General features: G+C 43.7%; 1 protein-coding gene across 3 annotated transcripts in view; it reads right to left on the reverse strand.

The window, feature by feature from the left end:
• chd5 (chromodomain helicase DNA binding protein 5) overlaps positions 1 to 22,783 on the reverse strand; it is a 57,697-nt gene that overhangs the window by 26,449 nt on the left and 8,465 nt on the right. For all 3 annotated transcript variants that reach the window (XM_037772038.1, XM_037772044.1, XM_037772055.1), the window contains exons 2-18: positions 19,378 to 19,529; positions 12,938 to 13,156; positions 10,639 to 10,757; positions 9,822 to 10,063; positions 9,631 to 9,743; positions 9,287 to 9,413; positions 8,802 to 8,968; positions 7,164 to 7,382; positions 6,523 to 6,729; positions 5,830 to 6,041; positions 3,883 to 4,014; positions 3,593 to 3,701; positions 3,131 to 3,322; positions 2,717 to 2,917; positions 989 to 1,126; positions 586 to 707; positions 196 to 369 (exon numbers count right to left, since the gene is read on the reverse strand). In XM_037772038.1, the coding sequence (XP_037627966.1) occupies positions 196 to 369; positions 586 to 707; positions 989 to 1,126; positions 2,717 to 2,917; positions 3,131 to 3,322; positions 3,593 to 3,701; positions 3,883 to 4,014; positions 5,830 to 6,041; positions 6,523 to 6,729; positions 7,164 to 7,382; positions 8,802 to 8,968; positions 9,287 to 9,413; positions 9,631 to 9,743; positions 9,822 to 10,063; positions 10,639 to 10,757; positions 12,938 to 13,156; positions 19,378 to 19,529 (2,845 nt within the window). The remainder of the gene's footprint in view (positions 1 to 195; positions 370 to 585; positions 708 to 988; positions 1,127 to 2,716; positions 2,918 to 3,130; positions 3,323 to 3,592; positions 3,702 to 3,882; positions 4,015 to 5,829; positions 6,042 to 6,522; positions 6,730 to 7,163; positions 7,383 to 8,801; positions 8,969 to 9,286; positions 9,414 to 9,630; positions 9,744 to 9,821; positions 10,064 to 10,638; positions 10,758 to 12,937; positions 13,157 to 19,377; positions 19,530 to 22,783) is intronic.

The raw sequence follows: 22,783 nt of genomic DNA on the forward strand, positions 1-22,783 counted from the left end.
AATGAATGTTAAGTAAGTTACATGATTGTTTGGGCATTTACAACCTGTTTTTATCTAAATTGTATAATTTCGAAAAACTACTGTATATAGGTGTAAATGAACAGTTTATGTGTCATCAGATGGAACAGACAGCAGCAATGCAAAGTGTCAACTACAACTACAACTCATTTTTATTTTTCTCCCTTTAGGGCTTACTTCTGCATGGGGCTGAGCTCCACTCTGACAATCAGCTCTGTCTTTGCAGGCATGTTCTTGAAGACGTCGGCTTTCAGCCTCCTGAGCATGTGAGGGCCGAGCAGGTCGTGGAGCTTCTTGATCTGGTCCTCCTTGGAGATATCGGCAAACTCCTCCAGGAAGCCGTCGAGGTTACTGCACAGAATGAAATCATGAAATTAAGCCACAGTAAAGATAAGACAACCTCTTGCTTATTTTGTTAACTACATTTTAATTCGTATTCAATTCAAACCATATATTCAAGCAATGCAAGATCTGCCGGTCCATCCATCCAAGGTGGGATCTATTTGATGCACCAGGACAGAAAGACGGGGGAATGATAAATATAGATAGAAGAGAGGAAAGTCTTACTTGAAGCGCTCTGGGGTGAGGAAGTTAAGCAAGTGGAACAGCTCTTCCAAGTTGTTCTGAAGAGGAGTCCCAGTGAGCAGCAGCTTGTAGTAGATCTTATACCCGTTGAGGATTCTGAAAAACTGGACAGGACACATTGTACGAGATATGACACGCATGTCTCAAATAAGAATGCAGTGACGCATGTAAAACTTCCTTCATGTGAAACTCCAATTTTACCTCCATAAGCACCTATAAGACTTTTTCTCTATCAGTCTTTTTATTCCGTGGATAAGTTTATGTACAAACATTTCCTACTCATATCTGTCTGTGTTCCAGATCCTTTCCTCTTTCTTTGTGTCCCTGATAACATCAATGCCATTTCTGGAACAGGCTGCTATCAGTGGCAGAAATGCTGTTTTACCTTTGATTGGTTGTTCTTCAGTCTGTGGGCCTCGTCCACCACCAGGCAGGCCCATGTGATGGAGCCCAGGACGGCTTGATCTATAGTGATCAGCTCATAGGATGTCAGCAGCACGTGGAACTTGATGGGAACGTCTTTCTGCAAGTGGGCGGAGGGAAGAACAGCAACAAAGTGACCAATTTAGATGTGGGATCAAATGGTGGAGGAATCAGCCAGGTGTGCTCACTGTGTGTGTGTCGGAGTTTAGCAGCACTTCTACCGGTGACTTTATAGTTGTGACATCACAACCTTACGGAAGTCCTGACGGCTCGTTTTAAGGTACAATTTCTGAATATGAGAATTTTTCTTGGATTGAGGGTTTTGATACTTTAACAGTATTTATATAGCCTTGACCTGCTTTACAATAAAAAAAGACATGGAAATCTCACTTTCTACAATATGGGACCTTTATGTAATTGCAAATAATACCTTATTCTCATATCAAGCTGCATAAAGCAGTAAAAAAAACGCCCCATTAACGGTTCACTCGTCGCAATTACTGCTAGTTCAGAACCACGGACAGTGCCATGGATTTATCAATACACAGCACGGTTAGGCTACTGATAATTCAGTGCCATGGTCTGGGCCATAGATTCTAACTTTAACAAACCTCACATATTCAACTAAACAACCCCTCTGCATTTTTGGTCATTTTGCTAACAAGGGGGATATTTAACATCCTACCTTACTGAGTGTAAGGTAGGATGTTAAATACCCAAACTCAACACTTCTTGCAAGTATAGGTTCGAACCATAGACTTTATATAAAGATGGACGACATGACAGCTTCCCAAAAGTGAAGCCAAAACATCTGGATCGCCCCCTGGTGGCTGGCTGCAGTATAGGTCATAAAGCCCGCCCCCTTCATGTTAGCGGATGAGACATGGGCCAAACTGAAAAGGCAAACTACATGTCAAATACATTGTTTTCAATGATGGTTGCTGTTATTTTAGGTAGTTCTTATCACACTGATGTGTGTTCAGGTGTTCATTTTTCTGATAAGTTTGGTTTTAATTAGTTATTTGATGCTATAAAAACGGGGTGAAACGTCATGAATGACAGCTGTGATTGACAGCTGCTCTGAGTGAAGTAGTCGCACTGCCAAGTCAAGTCAAGTAAATTGTATTTGTATAGCCCAAAATCACAAATCACAAATTTGCATCGGGGGGCTTTACAATCTGTACAGGATACGACACCCTCTGTCCTTTACAGTACGACCCTCTCATCGGATAAGGAAAAACTTAACTAAAAAAAAAAACCTTTTAACAGGGAAAAAAATGGAAGAAACCTCAGGAAGAGCAACAGAGGAGGGATCCCCCTTCCAGGATGGACAGACGTAGGCAGACGAGCCAGAGGCTCAGGAATTGTACGAGAGAGGAGATGTAACTTTGTGTAATAGAACAATGTGTCAGTTTGATCATAAATGTAGTTATAGAGATATTATGGTTAGCTGTTGTGTCTTTCTAGCCAAACAGCTAGCGTGGTGCTGACGTAGCAGATAGGTGGCTCATGCTAAGAAGCTTCGGCCCGTATCCGGGTCATTTTGGCTTCACTTTTGTACAGAGGGAGGAAGTGGATCCATCCATCCATCTAAATATACAGTCCATGGTTCAAACAAACTACAGCACGGTATTTGAAAACAGTATTTAACCTGCTTGTGGTATGGAATAGCTGAGTGAGCATAAGATACCTTCATGCGAAACACCTTGCGTCCTGTTTTCACCACGTTTTCTTCAAAGGTGAACTCGTTCTCCCTGATGATCGCCCGGCTGTCTTTATCTCCGGTGTAAGTCACCACGTGGAAATCTGGAGCCCACATCTCGAATTCCCTCTCCCAATTGATTATAGTGGAGAGGGGCGCACTCACCAAGAAGGGCCCCTTAGAGTGGCCCTGAGAGAGACGGGGAGAGGAAAGACATGACTAAGCAACTCTCACATCACAGGAGGAAGATAAACTGCAGGTCTTATCGTTTACATTCGTCCGATATGTTTTACTTTATGTCTACATTACCATATGAATTGGAAGAATTGGTACCTTTTGCATTGCACTCTAGAGAATCAAACTGTGATATATGCTTTGTAATATGAGCATAATAACCCTCACCTCCTTATAGAGTGAGTAGAGAAACACTATCGTCTGCACCGTCTTTCCGAGCCCCATCTCGTCAGCCAGGATGGTGTCGGTGCCCTGTGCCCAGGAGAACCTCAGCCAGTTCAGGCCCTCCAGCTGGTATGGGTGCAGCGTTCCCCCAGTGGCGTTAATGTACCACGGCTGGTGCTCAAACTTGATGGTTGGCTGGTGATATGAGAAGCAATTAAGTAATTACATGGGCTAGCGTCAAGAATTTGAGCAATATTTATCCCAATGTAAATAGGAATTATGTATACAGTATAAGAAAAAAGGTGCAACACCTTTATCATGCTGAATAATTAGTGGGTTTACACCTACAGTATTACTTTTAAGAGATTTGCTGTGAAGCAATAACAACGCAGTTTTGTGCTTCCAAAAATAAACAGGTAATTAAGGCAACAGATTGGACTTCTGTGACCAAACATCCCAACTTACATCTATGATGGGAGCATCAGGAGGGACCTCCCTCTTTGGATGGTCCTCTTTTTGTTTCTTTCCTTTCCTCACCACCAGGGGGCGCTGGTCCTCCCCTATTATTTGCTCCCTGGCAAATAATTGCAGCAACATGATGAGCCAAAACAGCTCAAAAGGAGGCATCATCACAGATACAGATAGAGGGCAGGGCAGAGGGGAAACAGCAGCATATGCCGAGGACTCCTTCTACTTGTCCTCACCCTCATCCCCACAGCTATGGTTCAAATAACCTGTTAATGCTGTTAACCAACCTGTGGTCCCAGTAAGTAGCTTTATGACCGTCATATTCCGGGACGTCAAAGTCGTCCACCTCCCAGGTGCACTGGTCGTAGGCCAGGTCCCTCCACTTGATCAGGTAATGCACGTCGCCATCCTTATCAAAGCTGTAGGGAAGAATAAATAAAACAAAAACAGAGAGCTCAGTTGCTTTAGAGGGATTGTATACCAGTGAATATTAAAAGGTGAAATTCGTCACCTTTGATGTGGACATCCAACCAGTGTTGATGGTAAATGTTGGCAATTGAAGTGATAAATTCCTCACTGTGTGCTATATTGACTGAGAAAGCTGAGTTCTCCTGCTTGAGGGCCGTGCCTACATGTACCAGGATGCGTTGCACGTGAGCTTCTGACACCCGGAGGGTCCCTGCCGGCTATATGCATCCACTTGTATGGCAAAGCCTATTGAAAGGCTGGGACACGGGCGAACACGGGTCTTGGGGTATGGGGTACACCACATGTGCAGTGTAACTTAAGCTGCTGTCGTGCGTTGCGATTGGCTCAATTTTGGCGAGTGCAGACAGGTTATACTGCGCATGTGTTGTACCCCAAAGATATGACGCGTTGTTCACACGTGACCCAGCCTCTTTCAATAGGGCTTGTCTCCGCTGCATTTCTTTGGCCGCTAAATACGGCTGAATATCCAAGTCAGCCAAAACACTGTAAAATGTGTCCTCATCCAGAACATCCTATGCACTCATATTCTGGGATGCTGTTTTCGTAGTTTGCATTACAAGAGAGCAAGGAAATTCTGTTTTTGAGCGGCGTCTAGAGCAAACAGACATCCACATAAAAGGTGGCACATTTTTCCTTCAAGCTCTTTTTAAGGACATATTTTAAAGCTGCAGTAGGCAGAGTGTTTTAGGCATCATTGGGCAAGAATGTCATAATAACTTTTCAACATATTGTAATTCTGAGAGATAACTAGACTTCTGCACCTCCTCATGGCTCTGTTTTCAGGCTTTAAAAAATCTAGCCTGTGACGGGTGACTTTGGCCGATCACAGGTCATTTCAGAGAGAGAGCATTCCTATTGGCTGTTCATTCAACGGAGTGAGCTGTCAATCACTCAATGAGAAAGTGTGCTCCGGCTGGTGGGCGGTGCTTGGTATTTCCTCAACTGATCTCAACATGGCTGCCGGATCACAAACTTTCTCATTTTACAGCTAAACAGTACACTACAAGATGTTTCTGAAAACATTGTATGCGAGAAAATAGGCATTACAGTAATATATTGATTCATATTTGATCAGCGCTGCCTAGTTTGACCGCCGCTGCTCAGAGATGGAAAGGCTCTAGCTCTTCTCTGATTGGTTGTTTTCGTCCGGTTTGTGAAATCTTGCGGATACCATTAGCAGCACAGAGACACATGATTTTTTTCTTATTACCTGTCTCATGCACTACTGTCAGGATATAGTGACCGTTTTATAAAAATAACTTTTTTAAATTATATTTGCTCCAACCTGCCCACTCCAGCTTTAATGGGACATGACACACATTACATACAAAATCAAATAAAAGTCACTCAGTGTCCTTCCTGCAGTTGTAGCGGCAACGGGATGAAACTTAAAGAGCAACTTTTTAAACGTATGATTCAGTTCTAGAGTATAGCTCGTGATCGTACTATAAACTGAATCTGTCTTTACTGGTGATCTGTTTGGAGCGATAAATGTTTCGTGCTGTCCCTCACTGCACATTTTCTGTGATTTTAAACCCCCAGCATCTCCTATATTCTGAAATATGCTGTGCTGTGAAGAATAATTTCCATCTATAGTGTGAAATTACAGAGCACATAAAAAGCAAGATAACACCAAGCATAAACCAAACTGAGCACCGACTTACCATCAAGTCTGTAAAACATTCTTAAAATTGAAACAATGTATGATGTAAGACAGAAGAATGTGTGTAACAGTGAGCAGCCACCTGTGGTTGACTATCCGGTGCATAATCATCCACTCCGGTTTGATGCCGTAGCGGTAGAAGCGCTCCTCCATCACGGCGTACTGGGCGTCTTTGCTCTTCCTCTTCTCGTTGTTGAGCTCCTCCTCTCCGGAGCCGTAGTCGTACGGCGGCGGCTCGTCCATGTCGTTCTTGCGCTGGTAGTTCCGATACATGACCGTGTGGTACAGCTCCAACTGCAAGACCACAGACAGAAGAAAACAGTTCTGCTCAGCACCACCTCTGGCAAAGGGTTTTCCTTCCAAGACTGCACCATATCACCTATCCACAGCCTGGAGACTAATTTGATTTCAAGTTCCACAATGGATTTAATGAAGACAAAATAAATTAAGAAAGGAAGGAACGACTTCTCCAGGGCCAAATCTAAACACAAGCAATTGTTCAGACACATCGCTAAATTAAATGTCAGCTAGGTTTGAGTGCTCTGAATTGCTTCGTAATTGTGATTGCAGTTTGGTCTGACGTGTGAAACAATGTGCACTTAAAGACTGACAGCTAAACGGCTAAAGGAACATGCATTATCGTTTTATATTAAACTGCTGCTAAAAGATGGTCCAGTGAAAACTCTCTTGGCTCGCTGTGTTAACATTTCTGCTCTCTGTAGCCAAAGAGAGCAGGAATGTTAATTTGAGACTGGACCTACTTCTGGTGTCTCACCTGCAGCTCGCTGACCCAGGAGCAGTGCCAGTACGAGAGGCCAGCCCACTTCACGAAGAACTCCCTCTCTGGGTGGCCCTTGAGCGGAGGGTTGGTCAGCGGATCGGTTGGATTGCCGTCGGGGCCTGCAGGCGGTTCGGTTGGCAGTGGGGGTTCCCCCCATGTCCAGTGCAAAACCTTTTGGACCTTACCTTTGAGAGGAGGGCACTAAGAAAGCAGAGAGAGATGCTGTGATGCATGCAGTTATCTATACCTAGTAAAGTACATTATTTGGGTCAACAGGCACACCAGTAAACAAAACCTCCACCTCCCTAAACAACCACCCTTAGTTAACGTTAACAGTAAACAGTAATAGTAAAGTATATATAATATTTGTCATTGTTTGTGTTGTTAATTGATTTCCAATGATAACTATATACATACATTTGCATAAAGCAAGCATATTTGCCCACTCCCATGTTGAGAAGAGTATTAAATACTTGACAAATCTCCTTTTAAAGTGCATTTTGAACAGATTAAAAAATGTGCGATTAATTTGCGATTAATCACGATTAACTATGGACAATCATGCGATTAATCACGATTCAATATTTTAGTCATAAACAACATGAAATAGTATGTGGACTGAAAGATGAGCTCACCATGCAGCGTGGACACAACCACTCCCCGTTGGGGATCTCGGGGAGAGGCGGGTTGAGGCAGTGGATGTGGTAGGAAGACGGGCAGGTGTCACAACACAGCAGCTCTCCTCCATCTTTACACACTCTGCAAAACTCCATGTGGTCGTCCTCCTCCTCGCCTGCTGGCTCCTCCTCTTCCTCCTCCTCATCTTTGGCCTCCCACTGGATCCCCTCTTTCTCCTGAGGGACACGGGTGGTGAAGGTCGTAGCAGAGGGTTAAGTACTGCTAAATTAATAATTAATAAACCTCACCCGCATTGTTGCTACAAGGACACATTAAGATGTGTGATATTTGCGTGTTTGTCTTTTCACGGAGACAACATTAACATATTGTAGTAGTGAGAGCAAACGGCTGTATGATAAAAGCTTTGTTGTGTGTTGTCTTGACGTAGTTCTCAATTTTGCACATTACATGCAAAATAAGATACAATTTTCAGGCTTTTCTCTCTAATCTTTGCTTTTCTCTTGTGAAATACTGGATACTTTCACCTCTTTGTGCCTTTAAAAGTTACTTAAATGAAGAATCTGAGAAAAGTAAAATCGCCCTTAGATATATTAGTTATTTGGGTTTGTAGGACTCTACAGGGGAACAGGGTAAACATTATAACTAATATACATCACTATGAAACGTCCCCACTTGGTTACTTACATTAAAACAATTATTTTTTGTATTACAAGTTTTCTGAAATTTGAATGTTTAAATACGCTAATGAGGCATTATCTAATGGTAACTTTTGGTGACGCAAATAGACAAAGTGTAGAAAAAATTAAACACGTAAATGTGTATTTTGGATGTTTTCTTTCCACTAGTCTGAAAGAACACATGTTATGTGTAATTGACCTGTTGCATGAGAAACAATGTTTTTGCCTGGTGTGTCTCCTATTAAGGGGTCACAAGGTTGGGAACCACTGTTCAAACTAAGCTCTCCTTCAGTTTATATGTCACTCAAACATCCTACTGCACTTGTGCTGTTTAAACAGAATATTCAGAGTATTACCATGAAGTTCGAACGTGTACAGATCAGAAGAAACTGACACACAGTAGATCGTGGAAGATGGTAGTCTAGAGCTAGGCTTGTCAAAACTGAGATAAGAACATGTCATGTCACTGGATGTATGAAATACGACGTAAAAGAATCTCAAATGCTTAAGTTATAGAGTTGTGACAGTTTCATAAAAGCTCAGTTGATGCAGTTGAATCATAACACACATAGATTCTACACATTTAATTTACCTGATGCACTGTAAAGCCCAATTGTCCCTCCAAAAACAGATGACCACTTCAGCAGGTTATTACGTCAAATTAACTTCATAATAATTTTCATAATAGTTTTAGCATTATTAGCAACATTTATCTCTCCATCTCTGAAACTCTTCGCTGATATTGTTAGCTCGCTAGATCTCAAATGTATGCAATATCGATCTTGGCACCCAACCACACAGAGGACGACATTTTAGGTGTAACTTTAGCCCACGACTCTGAAGTGCTTCGTGTTTGCCTCCAGTCTTTCCTTTGTTTTGCCTCCAGCTAACACCGTGACGTAATCATGACGTCGGCTGTAAAAGGGTCTATACAGTATATCAAACTGATGTACTCACACAGTGCGGACAGCTCCATTTGCCCTCGGGGGCCTTCTCCAGCTCAGGGTCCAGACAGACCAGGTGGTACGCTCTGGGACAGGTGTCACACAAGATGATCTCTCCACCCTGCTGGCAAACCTCACAGTAGTCCTGGTGGTCTGTCTCGTAACCGTCGCCGTCTTCCTCTGGAGCAGGTACAGGAAAAGGTAAACGCGGGTGATTCCCACGCGCAGAAATTCACTCGAATGCAACATTACAGTGAGCGGGCTCTAAATGTGAAGGAGACTCTGTGAGTGTGTGAGGGCAATAGCTGCTGAGAAAGAGCATCTGCCTTCGGAAAACATTCCCAAAACAAATAAAAGCAGAAAAAAAAATTACATTTTAATTTTCTCATTACCGATAATCAAACAGTTTGGTTCTGAGGGATTTAAATGGGATTTTTGGAGATGTGGAAAAAAAAAAAACACACCACAGAGCATGGCGTGTGAAGACGGTAAACATACTTTTCCTTTTTTTCCGCCCACGTCGGGCCTTTTTCTTGGTGGCGGCCCCCGAGGTATCAGAAAGCACAGAGGCACTGTGGATGCTGATGTCATCAAAGTCTGACTCCTCCAGGAAGTCCTCCTCGCTCTGGAAAAGCACGCACACACACACACACACACACACACACACACACACACGCACATACACACACACTAAAGAGCTCAGAGCTACACAAAGAATTAAAATAAACTTTCAAAGTAAGCGCAGTAAACAGTCTGGTCACTTTGATGCCATTGAAAATATAGAGTAGTGGAGAAGCTCAGCGGAGGAAGATGGTTCTGGAAAAAAAAAACACAAGACATACCGAGGACGCTTTCTTCTTCTTCCCACTTTGGCCCGACTTTGATTTGGTCTTCTTCGCCTTGGCTTTCTTCTTCACCTCCTTCACAGACTTGCTTCTCTTTCTGACTCCTGGTCCTGAGACACAAACGTTCATACGTTAACCGAGCGGCGTTCTCGCTATTGTTTTTTGAAGATATGTGTCAGTGTTCTTACCCTTTCCCTCTTTGGTTTTGGCTTTTTTGATTGGCCCCAGCTGAGCAGTCGGCTGGCTGCTGCTGACAGACGTCGGCTGTGCCACGGTAACCGTCTCCACGGCGGCAGCCACAGCCGCAGCCACGGCGGTGGCAGATGCGCCTTTGAACGGGTTGTTGGCACTGAACTCTCGCCACTTGGCCCCTAACACTGTCATCATCTTTGACATGGGGATCTTCGGGTTCTTCTTGGCAATGAGAGGCCTGAGTAAAACCAGGGGGAGAGGAGACAACAACGGCAGCTTTATTATGTCACACTTCATTCCTGTTGATGTAATTTCTACTTCCCTCAGCGCTGGAGGGAACCCGGTCTTGATTTGCTGACATCCCACTGCCCCTTAAGTTTTGCTCTCCCCGCTTTGCTGTGTGTATGTCGTGTTTGCGATTTGTCAGGCAACAGCTTGAGGTTTGGCACGCTGGCCTGTGAAAGATAGCGGGTCAGAGCGCCGAGTCCCAGAGCCTCCCGGCTGTCACAGGCATCCAGTAAGCAGCTGACTACTCACAGGGGGCACTGCAGGAGCTCATGCTCCACTTTGTCGGAGCAGAGGCTTAGCCGAGCCAGACAGCCCCAGGTGAGGCAGACTCTTTATACCAACAGCCGAGCTTTCGAGCACAAACAAAAAGAGCAGTGTTTGCTCGCCGCGCCTCACTCTGGTCTCACTGTGGACTTTTTTGTTGGAAGTGTCAGTGAGGGGTTTTCTGACTATCCTCAGAAAGGGAAGCAGAGCAGAGCAGTTAACATATAGGAAGATCATCCAGACACAGAATGAGATGCTTGCCTGAGGAACTGGCTGAAAGCCTTGTAGTTAGTGATGGTTTTGTAGTCGTCCTCGGTGAAGCCATACTGAACGTCTTCCAGACCCCACTCTTCCATCAACTGGCCGGATGATTTGGGTTCCTGGGGAAATACAGATGAGAGACATCACCTTTCATACGTTAAATAATGTTTCATAAATGTTAATCGTTTAATCACCCATACCCCTTTCAGGAATAGAGTGCTCCAGGGATGACGTATTTTTGTAGGCCAACCAGGAAGTTCGCGTCGCCTTGGTTCCCTCAACAAAAAGCCAATGTGATTTTTCCATTGGGTTTTGGATTATTGCAGAAAATAAGCTCGGTGGAAAACACACGTTTATAATACCTACACGTTTTGTTAAGCAAGATAATCTTCACAAATAAACACTTCTTTTATGATTTTTTAAGTGTAAATGCAATCGCCAGAAGTAAAAAGGTAACATTAGGCTATAAACGAACTACACCACGGTCGCATGACCGCTAGTAAACACAACAAGGCTGTAAAGGCGGACAAGTCGGCGTGATGACGTTTAGTAGTCTCATTTAGCCACTTGTTAGCAACCGCCTTTTTAAAGACACATTAAGGCTTCAAAATTCACAAGTGGGATATTTACTAATGTATTTTATGTCGTAGAACAAAACGTTAAAATCTCTTCAGCTTGTGTTAACCACAGACCTTATTTCAAGCATCTAACTAAAAACCCATTGACTTCCAGACGAAGGAACCGGAAGTGCTAAAATACTGACTCATTCCTGCAGCACTCTATTGTCATCCTATTTTTGATCATTGCAATGAATTTGGACATAAAGGGTTTTTTTACATTATTGGACTGTAAGACTACTTAGAAAGTAGGGAGACACCATATATTCCTCCTCCAGTCCAAACCCTGTTTTTCTCTGAAGGGAGAGTTTGTATGTGCCCTAACCATTTGGTTTGGGTTTCCTCTTTGTTTTGCCTTCACAACACCACACATACATTCAGCATTGTAACCACCACAAACCTACAGACTAATTTATTACAGATGCAGTCACCTAGATTTCCCCTCCAAGCTGGTTGCCAGCCAGTTCCCAGCCAACTTCCAGCTGCTGGAAACTTTTTAAATGAACTGGATTCTAGGTTTTTCTAAGGAGCAGATGTACTTGTAACCATATCAGACAAAAAATATTATTCCAATCAGAGTATTTTTATATGTTTTAAAGCATGTCTTGAGGGATCATTTATGCTTAGTTCACACTACACGACTTTAGCCATGATTTACTGCTCCCCGACAAAAGCCCCAGATCAGAGGCAAACCGGCGTTGGCTCGCCGCTCACACATCGCGCTTGAGCGTCATGTGTGAACTGTTCAATGCTCGCTGATGCCTTGCAGACACATTTCAGATATCTAGCATGCTAAATATCTGGACCTGTAGGGGACTGTGGCGACGAGCTACAGCCAATGAGAGCGCAATGTACGGGCTGAGTGGAAACCTGCAGAGGAGGGGTCGCCTGTAACAATAGGAACTTACTGAAAGGTTGTTGTTGCACCTAGAGGAATAAATAGTAAAAAAAGAGTGTGGAAACTGGTGGAAACAGGCTATTTTGTGAACACATGTGCCAACAACAACATCAGCAATGTGTCTCGTGTATGGTATCACGTCATTTACCGTGTATTTCTCGCATGTTTTCGTGACAAAATGTAGTTTGAAGACCTCATCTGGGATTCTTCCCAGTGAAAGATCTTGTAGTGTGTGACCTTCTGTCACCGGTCAGTCATGTAATGTGAAAACCACAAAGACTTAAAGACTCCCGATTACAAGACAGCCAGTTGTGTAATGTGAACAGTAAAGTGGTCCAACGACTTTGAAGGTCATGTACTTAAGGTTTCAGTTGTACATTCTGCCATGCATTGTACTTTAATAGATTTTACGACAGGTGTTCTTTTAGAAAATAGTCTAATTTATTGATTATATATGTGTTCATAATATTTAAGTAACTTTTCATAGTAATAGTATTTAATACATATTCAATAGAGTGCTGGCATACCTCAAATTATGCATGAATCCATCTCTTTTTTTTTAAATTTATATATTTTCAGCCAGGCATTTTATTTATTTTTTGCTTGCTGTGTTTTTGCAAAATGTCCCTGTGGTATGAATGCACTTAAAATCCAATTTATTATTATTATTAGATTATCATATCAAGAGAAATTCAATGTGACTCTAAAATGAAGATATTTTTAGCAATGCACCTATAGGCCCTCTATTGAAAACACTGAATCCAGCAGAATCTCTCAGACTCACTTTCATATTCCCATCATCATCGTCATCGTCGTCATCCTCCTCGTCTCTCTTCTTCTTCCTGGGCTTCTTCTCTTTCTTCTCCCTCGGTTTCTTCTTCTTCTTTTTGGTCGGGCCGTACGTGCTGCTCTCGCTCTCCGAGCCTATTTCTGGACGCTCCCGTTCCTCCTCCACCTCTGAGGTCTCCTCCAGGTCGCTGTCCACTCTTGGCTGGATTCCTCCCTGAAGCATTTCACACGATGGACACGGGAACATCATGTATATGTGTATAAATACATGCACAGTATTTGACAGCAGGACATGAGCATATGCCAGGTTCAGATGGCTTTCACTGATCTCTCTCATTCTCCAGCAGATAAAGATGAGTGCAACTAAAAAACTATATTTGTGCCGAATGAAATTTCACCCAAGCAATCTTCACATATCTTTGATATAGCTCCTGCCAAACAGCTATTTTTATAAATGTAAACAGGTAGAATCTGCTCTCTTCCTCAAGACGTGACTGTGAGTGACTGACGCTAGCATCAAAGCCAGATTCCTGGTTCTAAACTGAACCGCTGACACGACAAAGGGAAATCTATCTCCATTTAAGAGCTATCCTCTGAGACAGAATTTCATTTGATAAAAATGTGGATAATTAAAATACGAAACTCAATGATGAGGGCAAATAAGCATGGCATTCATTTTGCCAGGGTTAGGGATTAGAGCTCCCACGGAGGCCACCCACGCTAAAAACATATGCTGTCCGACTACTATGAAGCACTTTGGATAAAAGCTTCTCCTTGATGGCATTTGCATAAATTAAATTACATCACTCCAGAGTGTCACTGCTCTGCTAATATTATAATTCTTCTGCCTGTGATGAAATGCATAAATTATTACATTTCAAGTTAGTTGACGAGGAGTCGAGTCAGAAGCACGTTCACCTTTTTACACGCGATCGAACAACAAAGTAAATTTAACAAACAGAACACCTCCGGCGGCGCAGCCAATCAGCGCTCAGAGCTGATCTGTGCATGCAGCCTGTTTAATATGGGACATCTGGAAGGCTGTATGGATTTAACAGTTAACAGGTGTTGTTTGTGTGATCGAGAGTGTTGCATATGAGCAAATTCACTGGTGCGTGCTCATGATTGAGTAAGTAAGAGGGGGAGGGAAAGTGTTTCTCTCAGTGTGCACCTCTCACCTAATCATGTGTATATGTAGTATGTTTGTGCGTATATACAGTATGTATATGGAAAGAATCATTTTTGTGGGGGTTTGAATGCACGTGTGTCAGTATTCGTCTTTTTGTTGGTCATTTTTTTGTGTGTGTGTGTTTTTCTTTCCCTTTTGTGTAAAGACGCGTTTGTGTTTATACGTACAATATGTAGGTTTCCACGTGTGCACACATGTGCACACGTGTACACGGAGTGAATTAGTGCACGGCGGCTTTGTGCTCTGCTCGCTGCCTGTTGCTCAGCGGGCCTGTGTGGATCCATGGAGAGACTTGCAGGCGTTTTGCTCTGCAGCGCAGTGGAAAGGCTCACGTTGCCGCAGCGCCCGCCAACCCTACCAGCAGCCTGGCTGTGTTGCCATGGCGACCAAATTTGAGCAGTGTCTGGCTCTCTCTCTCTCTCCCCCCCCCCCACACGCCTTCCTTTTCTCTCACTTTCTCTCTTTCACATCTCGCAGCCCCCCCCCCCTCCATTATTTTCTCTCTCACTCTCTCTCTCTCTTTACAGCTCCCCCTTTCTTTCTTTCCTTCTTTCTCTCTCTCTCACTCTTTCTTTCTATCCTGCCACTCACTCCCGACCCCCCTCCCTCCAACACACACACACACACACATACACAGACACACACATACACACACACACACACACACACAATCTATCACAGTGGCAGCCAATGGAACGGCGCCATCCAATCAGACACGTTTGCATAACGAGCTTGTTATGCAGAGGCCTGTGGTTGCAGAGCTGATGCTCCGGCACCCGTCTAGACAAATCTCATTTATGCATAAGAAGAAGAGAGAGAAAGAGAGAGAGAGAGAGAGAGAGTAAATTGAAGATAGTGGATGGGGGATGGGAGTGGGGGTGGAGATGGAGGAGGGAAAAAGCAAAGAAGCAGAACCACACTGTTGAGAGCAACTGCAAAAGACGAGGTGGAACTGTGTGCAACAACCTCGCCGTGGCCCAGAGTTCAACGTTACACACACACACACACACACACACACACATCACAGGACCCGAAGAGGACACTGGCAGCAACAAAGAGGCTCATTCTACTTTTAGAGGGCAGAAAATCAGATAAGCGCTGATAATGTAATCAAATTAGATGCTTCCCCATAATGGCTCTGCCTCGGGGGGAGATTGCAGAGGGTGCGCACGGAAAATGAGCGAAGTCGCGGATATTCAATGAAAAAAAATCTAGTTCAACGAGAGAGAAATGCCGCTGTAAAAACACTTTACGGTTCCAGAACAACAGCCTCTCCTTTACAGCAACGGCTCTCTGTTGACTCACAATCCTTGAGAGGATGCTGAACTTATAAAAACAAGACAGAGGCTCGTCTTAAAGCCGACTGTATTTCAGTAAAAATATTAGAGCGGCTCCCTCGCAGATTCATGGGTGTTTTATTGTGGCCAAACTGCAGCCTCTTCCTTTCCCAATGAAATTAACTGCCCGCTGTAAACTTCTATTCCCTTGATTTAGTAGGTTATTTTTTTGTTAAAAGGGAGACAACATCCCTTTGTGTTTCCTTTGTTTCACTGCCGATGAGAGAATGAAGGCATCTCTCCCTGGCTACTATTCCTCCCACCAGCAGCTCTGACCTGAGACTGGGATGTGCCACTGACAGTCTCTGACCCCAATTGACTTCTGGCCCCTGTCTGACACCAACCTTTGGGGAGTGATTGGAAGTGAATTACAGCAGCAGCGGCTCCTCAGTGGGAGGGTATGAGAGGAAGAAATAATAGGGGAGGAGGAAAAAGAAAGAAAGAAAGAAAGAAAGAAACGAAGGAAGGAAAAAAAGGAAGAAAAGAAAGAGACTCGCCGTTCCTGTGACGCAAAGGCAGCAACAAAAGCAGCGGCATCACGATCAAGGCAAAGCGAGGTGATGCATGTGAGAGGCGAGGGAGGAAAGAGGAGAATACAGAGCAGAGTCTGTGTGTGTGTGTGTGTGTGTGTGTGTGTGTGTGAGAGAGAGACAGAGGGAGGAGAGTGTCAGAGGGAGTCCCCCCCTCATTAGCTCAGTGAGACCCAGAGCTCAGTGTTTACCACAAGCAGCCAAAGGGCCGGGTGGCAGCCTGGCCAGCCAAGCTCCTCACAGCACTGCTGGCATCTCCAGCCAGCGGAGGGGAACATCCTGGCTATGTCACCGACACTGTTAAAGCCATAGCCAACACGGGCGTGAAACGCGCTGGGAATACAGTGAATTCCTGTAATCATTGAATACCAAAATTCTTAAAGCTTCAGAGGTTGGCTAGGAAAAGTAAATGTAGATGAGACTTTTCCGCCCACGTCAGAGCCGACTTCATGCGGCCTTTGTTTGTCAAATTCTCCTGGATGTCATGGTAACAGTGAGTGGATCAAATGAACGTGTGTAATGTAAAAGGTGCTGCTCATAATGATAAACTCACTGACCCTTCCTAAGTCCCGCCCCCAATAGCAGTTGAGCAAGCTTGGAACCCGGCAGAACCTCGGTTAACTTTATCCTTTCCTAACATAAGTCACAATGCATTGGCGTCACAATCTTTACAGACACATTACTTTGTATATAGTCACAGTTACTATGAGGAACTTTCATTTTGTGTTGATTTTGGCGGTCCTTGTGGACAAAAGCGGTAGTGTTTCCGAGCACCAGAGTCCCTTTAGAAAACCTCCCGTTTTACTGCAGCAGGGTCTGACAGTCTGCACCGCGCCATCCTGGTTCTGGTTCTACCGTGCCTCCCTTCCCTCCAGCGGGCCCAGAAATACGGCTTGGGCCTCCAGCAGCATGGACCGGCGGAGCCGCAGCTGCCGGGCACAGAGCTCTCGGAAGGGGGCAGTAAAGCCGGATCTGGGTCTGTGCGCTGTCGGCTGGTCGCTACTAGTCTGATTTCGTTCCTTTGTTACCTTGTTTTCACCGGCGTTGGTTTGTTTGTCTGTCTGTCTGTCTGTCCGTCTGTTTACAGGATTACTCCAAAGGTTCGCGGTGGATTTTAATGAAATATTTTGGAGGGTTGGAGTGTAGCGCAGTGAACAATCCATTAGATTTTGGTGGCGATCCGGATCATGATCCGGATTCAGGAAATTGTTTAAGAATTTCCGATCAGCCTGAGCATTAAGACCACAGGGTATAACACATGCACAGTGTAACTGATGACGCGTTGATGACGCATGACCACGCCTTCTTTCTCCTTCTGAGAGCAGAGAGATACGTGTGTGGATGTGTGGAGAGACTCAGAGGTGCGGGAGATGCTGGCCGTCAACGGTGAGAAAGAAAAAAGTGGCAGATGACGGGATGAGAGACATCATAGTGTATCTCTCCGAGTGCCATTCTAGTTTATATTATCTCTATGAGGTTACTTTTGGTTTTATTTAATTTTATATACACACCGTTTAGCATCCCAATGGGAAAAGTTACCTGAGTAAAGTTTATCATCGGGAATATATCCTTCCATCACATACTGTAGTTCTTGCTGTCGGCTTTTTGAAGCTATATTGCTTGCCTTGCCCAGTATACATCTAATACACACTGTGGCACTCGGCTAAACGGAGCAGGCATCTCCAACAGCAACTGAGGGTGCCGGGACTTAGGATCGGTCAATTTTTTTTTTTTTTTGTGTTACACCAAATTCTGTAACTCTTCAAATTCTGTGTCTTGATTAGGAATTGTCTCAACAAGATGTCTTGCGACAAAGTCAGTTTCGCCCTGGGGTTTGAACTAAAGTTAGGTTACAGTTAGGAGTTGCAGAGATGCCTGGTTCAGGGTAGGACTAATTTGTTAGGTTCACGTTAACACAAGGGGAAACAGAAAACCGTGGGAACTAAACTTCAAAACAATAACTTGGTTTCAGAATGTGGTGTAACACCGGCCTACAATCTCTGTTATCATTGACCTCATTTCTAGCTGTGGCAGGGATACATGATTGACAAGATAAACGTACTGTATGCTACTTGCCCAACACCACATGACACACAGACAACATTAGCAACTAGCTGGTGAACACACTGTAGAATTTAGCAGCTAACAAACCAGATGTTTCCCTCAGCTGAACTCTCAAACTCAACTTCCAGAAGCCAGTGGAGGCTAAAACAGAGCAAAAAGAAAGGTGAATATTGGATTTAGATTTGTTAAGTGTCCAGAAACACAGCTCCCGATGACTTCTAATGATGCTTTGTGAAAAAAGGCAACTGTTTGCCAACACATTAGTATGATAAATCAAATTAAAAGTAGTTTCAGTAATGCTGAGAAACTAGCAATAGTAGGCCTACACTAGATTTGAATATGACCCAACTGAAAAACCCGGCCAAGTGTTGCCAACTCTTTTCTAGCAGCTAATCAGCTCCAAAAGTCTCTAAATCTAGCGAGAAAGTCACCAAGTCGGCAAGACTGACAGTCCGCCCATTCAGGCCTCCCTCCAAAGACACTCCCCAAAAATGATCATTATGAACATACACATATAATGAACATAAACAACAAACATGGCTATTGTTAGTACTCACAGCTGTCAAGCCTGCAGCTTGTGGAAGATTCCGGTGATGTACAATGAGTGCACCCAGGCATGCAAGCAGGTAGACGGGCAGGTAGGCTGTCCAATCATTTCATCCGGGCTGAATGAAATGATTGGACGGCCGAGCTTATTATAGTCCTGTGCAAGGCAACAGATACGGGATTTTTTTTTCTTTCTTTCTTGTTGTCAGAGCTTTTGATTCTCACAGGTTAGCTTTAAAAGCTTTGTGATTAGTTTATTTTAGTAATTAGTGATCTCAACCATGACAAATCTGGTTAAATGAAGTCACTAGTGTTAATGCTGGGAGCAGCTCAAACCTCTGACCTGATGTCTAAATGTTGGAGACTAAAGGCTGGAGAAACTCAACTGTCAAAACCGCTCTGTCACAGCTCGGACTCCCACTGCTTGCTTGGCACCACGGCTGTACTTCTGACCTACAGTACAGTCCCTGCCATCAACACCAGCACCGCAGGCACAAATCTCCACTCTAAACTGGCCCTTGGAGCCCACAGCTTACACTGGCAGTGACGGTGACTCCACTGCCAACCTCCTCTAAGCCTGAGACAGTCCACTGCCTCTCATTTAGATTACAGAGGCGGCCCAGCAGCCAAAACACACCTTTGATCCAATTGCAGAGACATCAAAAGAGCGGCGGTTTGAGAAACAGAGAAACACAGGGTGCAGCTTGAGCCACAAAATTGTTGTGTCCGAGGTCACGGCAGATGGTGCTGAGAGTGAATTACACCTTACCTCCTTTTTCCTCTTCTTAACTTTGGGCATTTTCCCCTCTTTCATCTTTTTGGGCTTCTTCTTCTTTTGTTGTTTGAGGGAGTCGTTGTCGGAGAAGAAGCTGTCGAGGGGTGCGAGGGGAACAGGGTTGCGCTCACCTTCGTCATCCTCATCTGGACGCACAGAAACAGAAACATTATCCAATTAGAAACACAGTGTAGTAGGCTATACTGCACGTAGACTACTTAAGATGATACGTTCGGAAATTTAGCTGACGCTGTCGAGTTTGTCATCTTGTAATGAGCCTGAATCTTTATATTGACAAATGCAGCTTGGCTTGTGGTGAAACGATAAATTGATTAATCTGATAATTTAAAATAAAATAGACAACAACTTTGTTAATTCATTCATTGTTTGAAGGAACAGTGCGTAACATTTTGGGGGATCTATTAGCAGAAATCCATCCATCCTTCCATTATCTGTAACCGCTTATCCTTGACCCTGGACAGGTCGCCAGCCTATCACAGGGCTGACACGCAGAGACAGACAATCATTCACGCTCACATTCACATTCACACATCTAGAGTTTATTACCAGAAATGGAATATCATATTCATAACTATGTTTTCATTAGTGTATAATCACCTGAAACTAAGAATCGTTTTCATTATTTTAGAATGAGTCCTTCATATCTACATGGGCAGCAGGTCCTCTTCACAGAGTCCGCCATGTTGCACCGCCATATTTTTCTACAGTGGCCCAGAACGGACAAACCAAACTCTGACTCTAGTGAGAGCCTTTTGTGTTTTTACGTTACCAGAAGGCCACCGTAGTTCTCCGACAGGCTTGTGAAACTGGTAACACGAGCTGCAAAAATTGGGGTACCGCCAGCCGCCGTCTGACTTCTGTTGCTCCTAAAGTGGTATTATTATGGTAAGGATGACCTCTGAGTGAGGCAAACGGCGTTACCACGGTTTCGCATTCGACGGCTCACGTTACCACAGTCTTGGAAAGGGAGGAATGAGAGGAAGGGTACTCTGTTGGTTGCAATCTGGAACCACACCACCAAGTGCCGCCAAATCTTACACACTGTACCTTTAAGTCATTTATCAAATAAAAACAGCATCTAAATTTCATCAGCATCTTTTTCTCAGATTCATGTCATTGTAAATTGTATATCTTTGGGTTTTGGACAGTTGGTTAGACAAAACAAGCAATTATGAAGACATCACCTTGGCCACCTTGGAAAATTGTGATGGGAATTTTCTGACATTCAAGATAGACAAAACAAGTCATCAAAAAGACAGAAAGAAAGATTAATCGATAATGAAAATAATCATTAGCTGCAGGCGTAGTATACTGTGAAAATACAGCAAAGCGAAAAAGTCAGTTGGCTTGTTTTTGAAAATAAAAATGATGAATCGTTGCCAGACCAACAGGAGCACTTGGCAAAATAAACCTCATAATCACACATCATTGAGTGTGGATCAACTTTACCCGTCAGAGCACAAATAGATGGAGTGCCTGCCCTGCCGCTAAATGGGAACTCCCTGGAGGACCACTGAGGTATACTGAGCATATCTTCTGCCTTTAATGCTTGCTGGGACTAAAGCGACCTGCTGCTGGTTGTCAGCTGTACTGTCTCAAAGCCGCTGTGTACAAACATGCTGACTGCTGAGCGCAGCTGACTTCAGTGATGCCATAGTGGGTCACAGAGGAGTAAGTAAGGAAGAGAGACAGTCCCAAACAATACATCACTATAAAGAGACACGGAGAAATACACGCAGGATGCAACCGCCCCGTAAAGGTCGATCTGATCTCGTTCGCTTTCTCCCGACTGTCTCTCTGTTTCTTTCACCGTCTATCTATCTGTGCGTCTCCCTCGCTCTCTGCGTCTCGCACAGACAGACTGGAGGGCATGAAATATGCAGCACATGTATCGGAGTCAATCAGCCAACACTAGCCCTGCAGTCTACCACTCCCCTGGGTAGCTGGAGTGAGAAGTTGGGGAGGAGGGATTCCTGTGTAGTAGACACACAAACCTCACCAACCGCTTATCCTGTATTTAGCAAAGCTAGCAGGAGGCACCCCACGCACACACACACACACATACAGTACACCAGAGGGTCTCAATCTTTTTCCAGCCAAGGACCTCTTACAAGATAGAGAATATACCGGGGACCCCTTCATCAGTGGTATAGTGGAGGGTAAAGGTATATGGAGTATGCCCACTTCTTTTTCTGGCGGTTTACAGTATAGGCTACCCGCCAATCAGCCAAAAAGCCATATGGCATATATAAAAGAGTATAGCCACTTCCTCCTTGGTTACCTATTACCCATCTACATTAGTACACCCACCTCATTAATGACCACTACACTGATTTTCCCCAATGTGGAAGAACAACAAAAGAGCAATGTATTAGAAAGATATTAGACATGTATTAAACATATTTGCAGATTGTAAGAGTTAGAGATTTGTAAGATTAGAATGTAACCTATGAAATATTATACCAACCCAGTGCTCAGAAAAATTATTGGCATCGTATGTTTCTGCAAACCACCGGACACGTTGAATGTTGAAGTTTCTGAACAAAAAAAAGTTTCATATCATACCTCGTATCGCGCTTGCAGAAACGCACAACGTCACGTGGTTAATGTTGTGAACCGACTGATTAGGTTTAGGAAACAAAACTGCTAGGTTAAGGTTTGAAAAATGATCATGATTTGTGTTGAAATAATAACGTACCAAGAGAACGTAAGAACTGTACCAACGTAACTACCGTAAATAAACAACAAACACCCTTAGCTGACTTTCTTACGTACCTAAACGTTACCTAAAACAACATTACCTAAAACGTTACCTAAAACGTTACCTACAACGTTACCTACAACGTTACCTACATCGTTACGTAACACAACGTTACGTAACACAACGTTACGTAACACAACGTTACGTAAAACAACGTTACCTAGAACAACGTTACCCAAAACAACATAACAACATTACGTGTAACAACCTTACGTCTAACAACGTTACGTGTATAACAACGTTACGTGTATAACAACGTTACGTGTATAACAACGTTACGTGTATAACATTGTACGTGTATAAAAACATTACGTGTATAAAAACGTTAGCTAAAACAACGTTACCTAAAACAATGTTACCTAAAACAACGTTACCTAAAACAACGTTACCTAAAACAACGTTACCTAAAACAACGTTACGTATAGCAACATTATGACCGAATGCAAAAATTTAAAATGACAACATTTTTTCCAAGCGACTGGGCTGATTATATCCTACTGTAGATTTAAAAATATAAAATATTATTCGTTAAACTATGAGGCCTTTTGTAAAAGAAAATGACATCATGGTAATTTAAATGAAAGAATCTGCAAACTTTTCAAAGACCCCCTGGCAGAG

This window comes from Sebastes umbrosus, chromosome 1 (genome assembly GCF_015220745.1).
Source record: "Sebastes umbrosus isolate fSebUmb1 chromosome 1, fSebUmb1.pri, whole genome shotgun sequence".
Classification (NCBI taxonomy): domain Eukaryota; kingdom Metazoa; phylum Chordata; class Actinopteri; order Perciformes; family Sebastidae; genus Sebastes; species Sebastes umbrosus.